We start from the raw sequence: 15,047 nt of genomic DNA, 5'->3' as shown, positions 1-15,047 counted from the left end.
TTATCTGGGACAGCATATCTGATAGCATATCTGACAGTATATCTGGGATAGTATGTCACCCTGATATAGAGTGAATGGGAAAGAGGTTAGGTTGCATATTCCAACAGCAAAACATAGATAAAGAATAAGGGAAGAGGCAGCAGTCCAAAAAAGAGTTCCTGCTTAGAAGTTTCTAGGAGTCTTGCATCACAGCCTCCCTTTCCTTGCATTCCTCTAGTCTGCAAAGACTCAGGCCTCTGTACCCAAACCTCATATGCCCTGCTGCTCCTATCTGAAAGCTGCCCTTTCCTCCCGTCCCAGAACTCACATTTACCAAAACCCCCAAGTACACCTCTCCTTCATTCCTGACCAACCCAGATCCTAATCCTTACTGCTCCCTGGAATCCTCCTAATTCCCAGCTCACAGTTGTCCTGCTCAAGATCTTCCAAAACACCATCACAGAAGCCAGCATTTGGCCACTTGTCCTAATTCTGTCCTCTGCAGATTTCAAAAGTACCCTTAACACCCCTATCTGTCAGCAAAGTCCAGTTTACCCCTGCTACAGCCGTCTAATCCTACTCCCTCCCTGGGGACATTGGCTTCCACAAAAGCGCAAACTCTTCTCCTTCTTGTAGGAGCTAACTATTCTTGCCCACACCTCACCAAAACTGAAATTTAAGAGCAGAATGAGGGAAAATAATTGCAGAAAAATACCTGTTACTTTAGCCCTACAAGCAACAAGATGCACTAAAAAAAAAGAAAAAACCCCATTTTTTACTCTTTGAACTCCAGAAACAAAATTTCCTTCTGTGTTTTGCTATGTCTTGTAGCCGATCTTAACAGGACTCAGTACAGTGAAAATGTAGGAAGAAGTTTAAGTTTACTTATATAGTAATCAAAAAGAATTAGATAACATTTGTCAAGAGATTTCAGGAGATGGAAGAGCACATCTACATCTCCTTATCTTTTCCCCACTTACGCCATTGTAACAGAAGACTTGTCAAACTAGAGAGCTATTTAGAACATGTTTTAATGAAAGGAACAATTACGGAAGCTAACCCAATAGCTGCAATCAAGCATTAACTAATGAAAAGGGAAGGACTCTTATTTCCTCATCTTTAGCCATCTATTATTTAGCCACCTATTTCCTCCTCTATTAATTGTGTATTTTTAAAAGGAGTAAGATGCTTCCTTTACTTTATAGGCAGCAAATAACTAACTTTGGGTTTTTTTTTTCCTGCATTCCATTGTTTTATATAACTTTTGGAAAGTTTGTATGATCATGGATAGTGTCTGAAGCAGCCCAATGACTTCAGCATATAGTGCTGGGGGATTTGAGGCGTTCCCGCTGCAGTCTGTACCGCAGCACCTTGCACTACTCACTTGAAGCCTATTACTTTGTGCAGCACTTAGCCCATGCTTTGCCATCACTGAGTTGAGATGCTGATGAACACCCAGGCTGGTTTGTGGCGTGTTTCCTGAAGTCTCTTGTCATTGCTGCATGACAAGTATTACTGTAAGCTAGAATTACAACACGCAGTACTGTACTGTGATTTATGCAACCATTGCATGTTTCGCAGAAGACAAATCTTTTTGTCATTTGATGAAAAGGTATGTATGATAGTAAAACAACATGGTTTCACTTTTAGGACACCTTGAAATGCCAGATTTAGAGGCTGACATGGTTTTACAGCTCATAGCTGAGCCAGGGTCAAAACAAAACAAAGAAACCCTGTAATTTCTCCCTACAAATTCAGATTCCTGAGCAGCAGTACTTGACACTCAAGACAACCCTAGTGAGAACATGGGGTGTGTGAGTCCTGATAAAGGGATCTCTGTCACACTGCTTTTTTTTTTTACTGTCTGTATTTTATTTTCTAATAAGTGATTGATATTATATACTTTGTCATAACCCTAATACCTTTGCTTAAAGAAGTATGGACATGATGCCAACAATGCAGCAAATGTCGTACACTTGCCAAGGTCATTCCTTGATCTACTCACATTCAGAATTATGATCACTCCCCAGAGTACCTGTTCTCTGTCAAATGTTCAGCCACCAGTGCACCCTGGGTCAAGAAGGTATCAAAAGTGAATGAAAATATTCCCAGGTCTCTCAAAGTCACAGCAAGAAAGTCACCTTCTGACTCTGAATGGGTCTATCAGGTTTATTAAGGGACCATCAGATATAAAGCAAGCCCATTTTCCATCAAATTAATTTTTGGAATTGTAATATTCTAAAATAGTACCTTTTTATTTTCATGATCATGCCTGCATTTGTCCAAAAATCTGAGAATGAATGGGAACATTACAGAAAGTACAATCACCTCTGTTTAAATCAGTACGTGCAATTCAGAAGTATCATCCTGGGACAAAAAGATAAAATTTGTAAAAGAATTCATCTTGGGCACCTAAAAGGGAGGTGCATTAGGATTAGCAAGGTAGCATAAGTTATCAAAACCCATTTTATTGAGAGATTTGCATTTCAATGGATATTCATTTCTCTATCTGGATCTATCTTAACTATGTCTTTGTAGGTAGATGAAATAACTCATCGACCAGAATCTAATGATTAAGCTTAGCTAGCAGTGCCATTGTATAGCAGCTGCGAGGCATACTGTGTCTCTGTGGATCCCTGCTGAAGTCAATAGAGCTCTGCAAAGGGGCACAGATGTGCCTGCATGCAGCCCATTGGAGAACTCCGAGTATAGACATTAAGTCTGATTCTCCCTTTGGAATAGCACAGTTAGTCTGGTTCTTTGAAAAAAATGAAAGTACACATAAATCTGGTGAATTTGTCTGTAGTGAAGAATTTCTTCTCTAATCTTTGCCAGACTGGAGCTTCTCTTTGATCAGTGATGGATATGAGAATTTGAGCCAAATTAAATTTTTAAGACGCCTATATATTTCATCATTGACCCATAGCCTTTTTTTAAAAAGGTGCTTGAAAGATATTGAACATTTGATTTATTACAGGAATATGTTAGGAAAGAGGCGGAGACTGCTGTTTCCATCCTTATGAAATGCCTACTAATCACTGGTAGGAGAGAACCTTTCTCGTCAGTAAGTATTTAGGGATTTTGTACAACATGAACCAGAAGAGAATGACAGGAAATCATCTGGAATAGTTAAACAGTCTGGTGGTTTGATCACTCCTTGCAAAGATACAGAGGATGTAGGCTCAATCAAGCCTGTACGCCAAATCACGCAGAATGTGCATGTAATAAAAAAAGTCTGGTGTGGGAAATCTAAGCTCAGAGCTATTGTTTGTAAGAGGTGACAGATGTGCACATATAGCTAATCCTAAAAGTCTTGTTCCAATATCCTGTTTTGAGCTTGCCCTGGAAAGTAGGCAGCGAACTGGTCAGCAACAACAAAACTCAGGCAAATGTTAGGCAAAAACTTAGAGGCATTTAAAGCATCATGTAGCAGTTCAGTAAATGGATCTGAGGATCTAAGCAGAACTCAAATATTGGATGTATGTTCCTAAATCCATTATGGAATTGAAACAGTCATAATTTTCTTCAGGAAGCTATCTCACTTTTTTTTTCTTTTATTTGCTTTTGGTACATATACATGTACACATGCAAAAAATCATAATTAGGCAGAACAAATGTAGACTACAGACCATCAGGACTCAGTAAAGCATCTGAGCATGAGCTTAATTTAAACATACATCTAAGTCCATTAAAGCCAATAGGGTCTTAAGCAAATAAGTGGCCTTCTCATGCTGAAGTTGAAGATATTAATGAGACTATATAATTTCTGGGGAAAAAATAGAGTAAAATTGGGAGAAGTGAAAATATATACACGATTCCTGCTTTTCAGCCAAAAGCATCTTAATTTTCAAATCCTTCCCTGAAGAAAAGTGTTTCTACACACATACTTTATAGTGTCATTTAGTTTTTATTAAAAACTAAACAAATGACAAATGCAGCTTTTGATCCTTTTCAAATGAAAAGTAAAACTAATATATTTGTTGAAAGCAGGAATGAATAAGCACCAGAAACTAAAACATAGTTTCTCTTGGATCTCAGTATTTGTGCTTGTGAGACTGGCCTGAATCTTACTGCATTTTCACCACAATCCATCACATAATTGCATCTTTCTGACAAAAGCCTGTTTTATTCCTGAGAAGACTCTGTACTTTGTTCAGAGCCGTAGGATCCCCTTTCCATCCCTAATCCAAGGTAATACATTTCAGCCCGACAACATAAAGCTGGTATTTGCTACAATGAGGCAGGAGATCTGGGCTCAATTACTCCCCGAGTTTCACACTATGCTACTTCTAAAAGAACAAGGTGCCTAATACTGCCTAAGAGCATTTCCTATTATTCTGCAGAGGAAGAAAGGATGGGGACTGTCTTCTGACCCCGTAAAAGATACTTCCTAGGTAGCCAGATGACTAGCTGCCCTTCATCAGCATTCCCTCTTAACCTTGTGGACTAATCTAACCCAGATCTTATTGACTGTAGCAGAGAACACTATCACTGTGCCAGTGGCCCACTGATTGCATTATTAGTTGATAAGGCTTTGTAATTAGCCCTCAAACTCTCCTCAGTAAACCTCCAATTTCACCCCTCAGAGCCTCTGAGTAGATGCTACTACACTACAGGGCCTTAGAAAGCTACTAATGAAGTGTGTAATGAGGCTTTTTAGAGTCAGAAGATTGAGGAAAAAAACAAAGATAAATAAAAAGCATATAAAAGAGGAAGGTTACATTTCTAGTGATTTTTCCCATCGATTCTATTGAAAATGTTTCTCAGGAATGGCTTCAAAACCATTCCTAATTTAAAATGCAGAAGAAGAGTTAATGGCAAATTGAAGTTTACCCTTAAAAATTAAAAAAGGCTTGCATCACTGGTGTGCAGCAATGGAAAGCATTGAAATAGGACATTAATTTCTCTAGCAAGGAAGCTGTGCTTAAACTCTCAATCTGTGACGTTCTTGCAGCACACCCACTCCTCCACATGTGCACACTTACATACAGCTGGAAATATCAAGACTTCTCTCTGTGTATTACCAAGTGGTATTTCTCTAGTAGAAATACCCACAAATTTGTCCATCACTAAACGATATGGCATTGGCACTGCCATGGGCAAAGATGGATGAAAAGACAGAGGTTTGGTCTCATGCAGTGCTTCCAAACTTCTCATTTGTTTTTCCATTTCTCATGTTGTAAGTGTGCTATGGTTAGCACAACTGGTTACAAATGGTAGGAATTTTTTTTTAGTGGATATTTCCCACACGTCTTGGAGGAGTGTCCTGGTTTCAGCTGAGACAGAGTTAATTTTCTTCGTAGCGGCTGGTATGGGGCTATGTTTTGGATTTGTGCTGAAGACAGTGTTGATAATACAGAGATGTTTTAGTTGTTGCTGTACTAGTCAAGGACTTTTCAGCTTCCCGTGCTCTGCCAGGTGCAGAAGAAGCTGGGAGGGGGCACAGCCAGGATAGTTGATCCAAACTGACCAAAGGGCTATTCCATACCATATGACATCATGCTCAGTATATAAAGCTGGGGAAGAAGAAGGAAGGGGGGACATTCGGAGTGATGGCGTTTGTCTTCCCAAGTAACCGTTACGCGTGATGGAGCCCTGCTTTCCTGGAGATGGCTGAACACCTGCCTGCTCATGGGAAGTAGTGAATGAATTCCTTGCTTTGCTTTGCTTGCGTGCGTGGCTTTTGCTTTACCTATTAAACTGTTTTTATCTCAACCCTCAAGTTTTCTTACTTTTGCTCTTCCGATTCTCTCCCCCATCCCACCGAGGGGGAGTGAGCGAGCGGCTGCGTGGTGCTTAGCTGCCGGCTGGGGCTAAACCACGACAAGGAGCTGGTGCTGTGCCGTGATTTCTGCTGAGCCAAGGGCTCTGGCAGTTAAGTGCTGTCAGATCTTCTTGTTGCAGTTTAGCCCCCTTGCTGTGTGCTTTGGCAATGTTTTTGTTGCCATAATAGAGTCTGCAGAACAGAACATGTGGACATGCCTTGGATCATAGTCCAGATATTCTTTAAGTCAGCATAAGTTAGTATGGCCACGGAGAGAGGCAATCTCTCACTCTGAAAAGGGGAAGGGCAGGGAAAGGTTATTTTAAATTCAGATCACTGCTTTGAGCTGGTTTACCATAAGCCCAGAAAACACTTGTGGCACAACCATTTCAGGTCATACTTAAGCATATTAGCTTAAACTACTGAAAAAAAGTGGTTTTGTGTTGAGATACCAGACTGTGAAATAGAGTGGCTGAAATATAGACATGCATTGTGCTCTTCAAGTGTGCTTTGGGCTTTAATAATATCCAATGCAAAGATGTTAAACCTTTGAGGGGGGCACGGCTGCTTTCTCTGTGAACATGACTCGGAGTTTGAGACACTTACTTCCATAGAGCAGCCAAAACCTGGCAGAAGTTTAGATGGAGAATACAGCAAGACAAATCAAAGCACCACTAGTACTATACTGTAGCAGTCCACCAAATAATTTGTGCTACGGCAGATTTGCTTCCTCATTGAAACCCTACATTTTTGTCCTGCTTCTCTGCTCACATGTCTTTCTGTCTGCTCACCCGTCAGCTTAAGGTATCTGGACAAGTAAGGTCTGCCATTAGAGGATCACAAAACAAAAGTACACATTGCTGTCACTGATTTTATTTTATTGTAGCTTAACCTATTTCATCCTCATGTTTGCAGCATCTAGTTTCCCATGAGTCACTTCAGAGCATAATGGAAAACTTCAGCACAGCACGACTATTCATTTGCGTGAGTGATACCAGTATGATCTTCAAATAGAGCATGTTAACTTTGGGCTAAATGCTATTGTTATCCCTTTTGACTAAATGCTTAGACAGTTTTCAGAGTCTTTTGCAACACTTCAAAAAGGAGATACTGAAAATGGAACTTGCTATTTCTACAGCGCTATCCTGTTCATTTACATAATCGGTATATTAAGTACTCTGTTCCTGAAAACGAGAAGCATCAAATAACTGGAACATTATCTTCAGTCATAGAATTGTTTTTCCATCACATAGTCCCAAATTCTTTTTTTCTTTTCAGCTTTCCTTTCTGGATCCCAGTGTCTCCGATGCTTCCATCTCTCAGCTTTGCCTTCTTTTGTCACAAATACAGAGAAATGACATTTACTAGGTCGGAAGGATACGCTTACAAATCACGTGGGTCAGTCTCTCTTCCAGGACTGCACAAAACTTATTTAGGACAGACATTCTCTTTGTTTCGGCTACCAGTTCCATAAACTGTTCATCTGTTTTTACCTTTACTGTAAATGAAAATACCTAGCAGCACACTACCTACCTTCTACAAGCTACCTTCTACAAACTACCTTCCAACACAGTTTAACTCTGTCCTGGTTTTGGCTGGGATAGAGTTAATTTTCTTCCTAGTAGCTAATACAGTGCTGTGTTTTGCATGTGGTATGAGAATAATGTTGATAGCACACTGATGTTTTAGTTGTTGCTAAGTAATGCTTACACTGGTCAAGGACTTTTCAGCTTCCCATGCTCTGCCAGGTGCACAAGAAGCTGGGAGGGGGCACAGCCAGGACAGCTGACCCCAACTGGGCAAAGGGCTATTCCATACCATATGGCGTCACGCTCAGTATAGAAACTGGGGGGAGTTGGCTGAGGGGCAGCGACTGCTGCTCAGGGACTGGCTGGGCATCGGTCAGTGGGTGGTGAGCGGTTGCATCACTTGTTTTTCTGTTTTTCCATGAGTTTTGCTCCTCTCTCTCCCTCTCTTGTTATTTTCTTTTTCGTTGCAAATTATTATTATTATTATTATTATTATTATTATTATTATTATTATTATTATATTAAATTTCTATTATTAAACTGTTCTTATCTCAGCCCACGAGTTTTCTTACTTGTGCTCTTCAGATTCTCTCCCCCGTCCCACCCAGGGGGCAGGGTGAGCGAGTGGCTGTGTGGTGCTTGGTTGCCAACTGAAGCTAAACCACGACAAACTCCATTCCCAATAGCATCACAGCACGGCAGAAAACAATGGACTGAAATGAAAAGGATTGCATTTCACCTCCAGAAGACCTATATTTTTTCATAGGATACCAAAACTGACATCCGAAAGATTTTGTATGTCTAATCATAATGCAAAATAAAAAAATAGTAAAAAAAGTTTAGTATTTTTTTCTCCTGGAACTACTGGGAGTTAAGATAATTTCCACAATAAATGGGATTGCTGGCACTGTTCCAAGAAAGCAAAAGGTTGGAAAGGAAGCAGATTCAAGTATGTGTGCTGTCTCCACCACAGCAAGCCTTATTGCATTACATTTCACTCAAATGCAATTTAATAATAATAATAAATTACACTGGCCTTCGACTTGATGTTATACGACTAAGTAGTGCAACATACTATTTAGTCTTTTGAAACAGCATTCACAAAGAAAGAATTTAAATGCATTTATCTTCAGTGAGTAATCTAGATATTTAGGTGCATTTAATTTTTGAAAAATTCAGCAAATTTGAGTCATTTAGGCTATAGCTATACTCAGAAATAAGCCAGGTCCATTGCCTGACCCTTCGGCCAACTGACCTGTATGGTTAAACTTTCTTATCCTATAGAGACGGTGGCTGCATCCAACAAGGTTAGTCCCTGAAATATGCCTGGGCACTATCTAGAAGAGAGGCAGGTGGCCTAGGCTGAAAGCGGGCTGGGGATCATGCTGGCTGGGCTAGCAGTTTGACAGAGGTGGTGGTCAGATGGCAGCGGCTGGGCATATGCCCTGCTTCTGCCATCTGTGGAAAACAGCAGTGGTCAGACCCTGCACTTCTTTTTTATTCCCACTTGGAGTAAAACATACTCCTTTCCAAGAGTAAATTAAATTATTTCAGAATTTTAATGCTTCTGTTAAATCAGTTACATTTACCTATTTCTATGTTGTTAAATAAAATTATTTATTCAGATACAAATATGCATTTTTATTGTTCAATTTGCTGAATCTTTGAGCAACACAAAACACCAAAATAGGGGCTTACTTTCATCAAAGTAGAAACAGAATTTAAGGGAAAAGACTCCTTGCAAAGATGCGTGATAAAACTCAGAGGAGAAACATGCACACATGTCAAAGGTCTGTTGAAGGTTAAGTGAAGGCTTTTCTAATTTTCATTTTATCCTCTTCAGGATAGTGATAGAAAACTAGGCTTATTCTTATGAAACCCAACTACATACGTTTTGCAGCCAATGCATGTTTTTATACCACCAAAACTATCAATATTCAGGTTTTATTACAGGTTTACTGGTGCTCTGTTAGACCCCAGTCCTGAGCTATCCTGTCCACCCAAGCAGAGGACTAAGACAGTATAAGCCCCATTTTATTTCTGTGCATTAGCTCCCTCCATCCTGGTAAACAAGCTAAAAAGCCAGCTAATACAGCTGACATCTTGAATTATGTAATTTCTCATAATACATGCCAGAACTGCTATTCAGCCCTGCTATACATGCAGGAATGCTGTTCAAAACCTTGGCTTCTGGCTCAGCAGCGTGGTCAGCGGTACAAAGGGTACTCGGCAGGCAACGGGGATTACTGAGCTGTGCCGGGGAGGGAGGAAGGCTCCATAACCATCATCCCTTGCTGCATCCTTCATAGGAATCCGCCAGACATGAAGGGTAACCACAGTGACAGGGAGACAGAGACGTACTGGGAGGAGATGGCTTGTGGTGAAACCCCAGGTTTAGGATCAGCACTTTGTATTCCTGTGACACAAGAAATTTTCTGCCTGCTTAAGGGCTGCTGAAATGTGCAGATTTTTGCAAGGCAGACATACAAGAACCTGAATAGTTGTCGCATTTGTGCCTGAAATTCACTGGAAAAAAACGTGTATGTTAGGCTGGCAGATTCAAGGTGCTGCCCCTCAGTCTGAAGGAAAAACGAGGATTTAAAAGATACCTGTCAGCAGTAGCGTGGCTGCTCAATTATTCCTAGTGCAGTGTTTGCGACAAATTCTCAACAGAGCCCCTAATAATATTTCACAGTATTACAAAAAGCTTCCTCCTTTTCCGACTGCGGTTAGTGGTAACTATGCCATTAAATCCTTTGGGACCATGAACAGCCACAGCTGTCAACCCCACCAACAGCATCGTACCCGTGTTTTAATAAATTATGTTTTGAGCAGTGTGTTTGCAATGCAAGGAAAACTGACAGAAGACACACCATTTGCTATTAACCTACTAGTAAGCACCTGCCTTCAGGATTTAACAGATCAGAAAGGCTTTTTTTCTTGAAACATATTCTTTGCTTGAATACGTATGTCTAGATGCTGTCTGGATCTGTTTATAGGCTGTGGGGGTCTAGGGCAGGCACTGAGACCTGCCACTCACTGAAAAATTTGTGCTGTTATCTACATTCACTTAGGGAAGGTGCAACCATAGCCAAAAACACAGAATAGAATATATCTTATTTGCTCTAAGTACTCGGAAAGTTAGAACTGTCTCTGAGAAAAGATTTTAGTTTGTGGTACCAGTATGGATATGACATACCCTCCAAAACAGGATGGCTGCATCCAAACTGCCTTCTGGGAATAATCCCTGGCCTACGCCAATGCCCCGAACATGGCCAGGCAGTGGCTGGGACAGTGCTAATAGACCCAGGCGACAAGTCTGCTGGGGACCACTCCAAAACCTTCTCAGTGTACATGGTCAGGTTTCTGTACTCAGGTCTGTGTTCTGGAAATGTTCAATTTACCAGCAGGAAGACAGCTGGTCGACGTGTGGAAGTCTGAGAAAGTCAACTATATCCTCTTTCCCTGTTGCCTTCAGAAGGGTACCTCTTAACAAGCCACAGACGTTAATCACTCTCCCTTAGCACTTCTTATCCCACGAGGATATTTGCCCTTTTGCAGGACCCATGGCTTTCAGAGCCATTTACGAGAAAATCCAGGACTGAAGAATTCACAACATATGTCTCCACCATGGCTGATAAATTACGGGCTCCTCATGCTGAAAGACCTCTACTCCCACTGACATGTACTCACAAGCTAAAAATTAACCACCTTTTTTGTTTCCTGGGGACTTTCTCAAATTTGGACTGAACCAGTCAATGTAGCCAGCATAACTCAAACCCAAAATTCAGCCCAGATACAATGACCAAGGATATTAAAAATTCAAATGTTGCTTCCAACTGCTGTCATTAAGAGCTCCTCTTTTCATCTTTGGAAATCAGCCAGGTACAGGTCTGCCAGCAATACTTATGTTATAGGCCATGTTTTCATCATTTGAACTAATATTCTAGCAAATCCTTCAGATTCACGTTCAGAATTTGGCTCAGTTGCCTAAACATAGGTCTCTGGCACCCTTTGAGATGCCATAAGATATCCTGCCTGGATTTTAATTGCCAATCGAGAGCGGAGACCTGCCAGTCTTGTTTCATGGTATCTCAGAAATCTTGCAGCAGCTCACGGTACAGATGCGTTTGTTTGTGCATCTGAATTAAGCCTACAGAGATGCGTGAGCAAGCTATACGAAACAATATAGTTGTAAACTGTTCTCTTCGGTAATAGTGAAAGTTGATGGTTTTCTTCCAGACTGCAAGCTAAATAATTCAATTTAATTAAGCCAAAAAGATTTTTGCCTAAGGTTTTTGTTTTTTTTTTTTTTTTATTTTATTTCATGAAAAGGTGAGTCACTATGGTATACTCTACATGGTATTACCTACAGAACAATAAACAACCTTTGATCAAAAGTTTCACTCTTAATTTCTTCATTGTATGTATTTCTCCCAGGCAAAAAGATCAGTTTTCTAGGCCATGAGAAACACTCAGTCACATTAATAGAAGCTGCAGATTTGAAATCAGGCTACCACTTTGAAACTGTCTTCAGAAGTATACTTACAGTTTAGTTATAAAATGATATATTGAAAAGATAAAAAGGAGGGAAAAATAAAGATCTATTGGAAAACATATATAACTACATATTTTCCTATAGTTTTAAAATTTGCTTTAGTTATTTAATAGGCCATATTGTAGGTAGTATGAATGAAAAAAAAACCCAGTCAAACAAAACCCTCCGCTATGTGTTTAAAGGAGTATGATACAGTATAGCTGATACATAAAGCATTGTACCAATAAAAGGGGTGTAAGATGCCAAATATATGATACAATTATGTATTTGTTATTATAACTATTATAACTAGAATAGAGTGTATATTCTGTTTCAGAGAAAGCAATGAAATAACAAAGAATTATAATATAAAACAATCCTTCTAGAGAAGAAATATTCAGAATTTTAAAATTTTGATAAAAATATTGATATTTTTCCTTTAGTAAACATAACAAACTCTTTCTGAAGTAGCAGGTTTGTTACATGGATGGAGGGAGATGGCAGTTTTGCATCCAGTAATCACAAGAAACTGTAGCTAATTTAAAATGAAGACACAAAAATTAGCTTTTTAACTACAGTATCGTATTTTCTCATGGATACTGACCACTACCAGTAAGACACAAAGAAAATTACCCAAGACATGGCAACTTTCAGGAAGATGTATAACATGGTATAGTGAAACTTACTTTTGATGATCTCCCAGTGGTCTTTGTCCAATGGATTTTAATAATGACTCTGGTCGAACCGTTAATTTTGGTGATGTCTTGGGGCTAGTATCAGAGTCTCCACTTTCTTCATCTCCCATGGCCTTAATATAGCTCCCACTTCTCATTCTTCTGCAGGGGATCTCTTCGTCTTTCCCACCAGCTGGGTATCCTCCCCATTCATCCTGAGGTACCTAATGGAGACCATAAAACACACACACGAAATGTGCATTATTCTTTTCATATATTTAAATACTTCCTTCAATTTTTCATTTTACAAAGACAAGTCATTAATTTTTTATTCTTCAGAAACAGATCACTTGGAAAGAAATTTCTAAGGTTCCCAAATGATTTGGCAATTTAATTCCAACTTCAAGATTGGAAATTTTCAGTCTATAAATGGAACCTAAGGAACCTAAGGAACAATCAAGTCATGGTTTGTGAGCTGAGCTGCAATATTTATTTGTAGACGTACTTTAAATTGCAGGAAGTAGCTGAGCTTAACCGCTTAAAAGTTTGCACACAGATTTTCAGCTGATAAACAATAAGTTGATCAGGTGTTTCAGACCTAAAACTCATTGAAGGCTGAGCACTTCAGAGTCTTTTACCAACTCTCCTTATACGAGGCTCTGGCTGCTTTTCAGGAAGGTGAATGAAGTATTTAAGTTAAACTAAGCTGTGATTTCGGCATAAATGGATAGGATTCTGATTTACGGCAAAATTCTGTGAAAAAAAGCAAATGTGGCAATTTGTCCTTTTTCTTATTTAAAAACTGCAAAATAGTTTGTAGAGGCTGTAACGTATCAGGAACATAGCCAGTTAATTATTAATACATTTGGTTGAGGCTGCTTTCATCCAGTTGAGGTGGTTTTCCAAATAGTAAGATGGGTAGTCAGATAATCCACAGCTGGTGGATGGATATCCGTCTGCACCACAAATTGGAAGAGAATTGAGCAGGAGTAGATTTTCCAATCCAAGGTGAAATCAGCCTTAAGACTTATGGATAAACTCAGCAAGCCTGTCTCTGCCAGTATTGCTGATTCTTTGCTTTTTGTTTAATCTTCCAAGGTGCTGAGTCCTCTGGTCCTAATCCAGAAACACACTTAAGCATTTACTTAACTTAAAGGATATAAGCAACTCTCTGAAATCCATTATAATGACTCATGGTGAAAAAGAAGGATGTGACAGAATACATCAGTTGACCAGGGCTGATGCACTTGGCAGCATCAAGTCCTTCATAAACATAATGACTTCATATATATTAAACAGTACAATGGCATTATTTGCCAATATACTATAAATCTGAACTTCCAGTTAAACATATATTAAGGAGTTTCTGCAAAGCAGGATGTCTAATAAAGACTTTCAAGTCAAACATATTTGAGACCTTCTACAGACAGAGTTCACTGTGGAGCTGAAGCAAATGCTCCCATTGGTTTCAGCAGTCTTGGAGATCGGATTTAAATAACTAACATGATGTGCTTGTCATCTTTACTGCCCTTTCAAGATATGTGAATGAGCCACACACCAGGTGAACAGACCTGGTGCTTTGGGTCCCAAAAAAGGATTAAGGGGGAAATGAAGTTTTAAAAAGGAGTGAACAAGTAAAGATAGAGATATTAAAGAAACAAGCTCAGGTGAGAAAAAAAGAGAGACTGAAGATGAAGTCAGATAAGAAGAGATGAAACAGATCACACAGATGATAAAAATGTTAGAGGCAAATATCAGAGAAATAAATTATGAGTTATATTCTTATATGAAGTAATAGGACAGAGCATGAATCCAAATGAAATATGGGTTAGATCATGCAAAGAAATAAACTTTTCATATTATTCAGCTTTGGATGGTGATTGGAAAGGGAGCATGAAAAATCTTCCCAAACTTGAAGCCTGTAAATGTGATACATCATCCTCATTTCTTTTCTAAGCCCTAGTATGTATGAGATTAATGTTGGAGGAAGGATTTTTGAGATTCTAGGAGACCTAAAAGGTATTTACATGTAGTGATAGTTGTAACAGCCAGAATCCTAAAATATACTAAAAAAATATATTTCTTAAGCTTTTTTTTTTATCTACAGCTGGCAACACTATTAACTGTAAAAATCTGATTTAGAGAGCTGTATTAAGAAAAAATAATTGATATAATACAAACATACTCTCACTTTTAAATCTTCTTTATTACTTGTATGTCAGGATAGCTAAAAACAAAATCCAAATGCTGAAAAAGCATTTGTTGGCATCTAGATGGGCCCACTGCAAGCTATACTGTTCAATTTTCTGTACTAAAGCTGAATTAGTATGTTCAGTCTTAAGACTCTTTTTTCAAAAAACTCATAACTTTTTCATAGAATAATTATTTTGGCTTCAAATTTCTTTCCTCCATTTTAGCTTAAAGATAATTAAATAGAAAGTTTAAAAAGACATTGATCAATAACCTCTTACTTACTGAAATGCAAAAAATGATTAGTTTCTCAACTTTATTTTGTCTGAAATTCCATGCTCAAATAACTAGATAAGGACTGGATTTAAATGAGT

General features: G+C 39.0%; 1 protein-coding gene across 1 annotated transcript in view; it reads right to left on the bottom strand.

Moving 5' to 3' along the window:
* DLGAP2 (DLG associated protein 2) overlaps positions 1-15,047 on the bottom strand; it is a 478,821-nt gene that overhangs the window by 57,439 nt on the left and 406,335 nt on the right. The window contains 1 exon segment of the mRNA XM_075498032.1: positions 12,496-12,707. Coding sequence (XP_075354147.1) covers positions 12,496-12,707 — 212 coding nt within the window.

Source organism: Mycteria americana, chromosome 3 (assembly GCF_035582795.1).
Source record: "Mycteria americana isolate JAX WOST 10 ecotype Jacksonville Zoo and Gardens chromosome 3, USCA_MyAme_1.0, whole genome shotgun sequence".
Classification (NCBI taxonomy): Eukaryota; Metazoa; Chordata; class Aves; order Ciconiiformes; family Ciconiidae; genus Mycteria; species Mycteria americana.
This window is presented reverse-complemented; position numbering and strand designations above follow the sequence as displayed.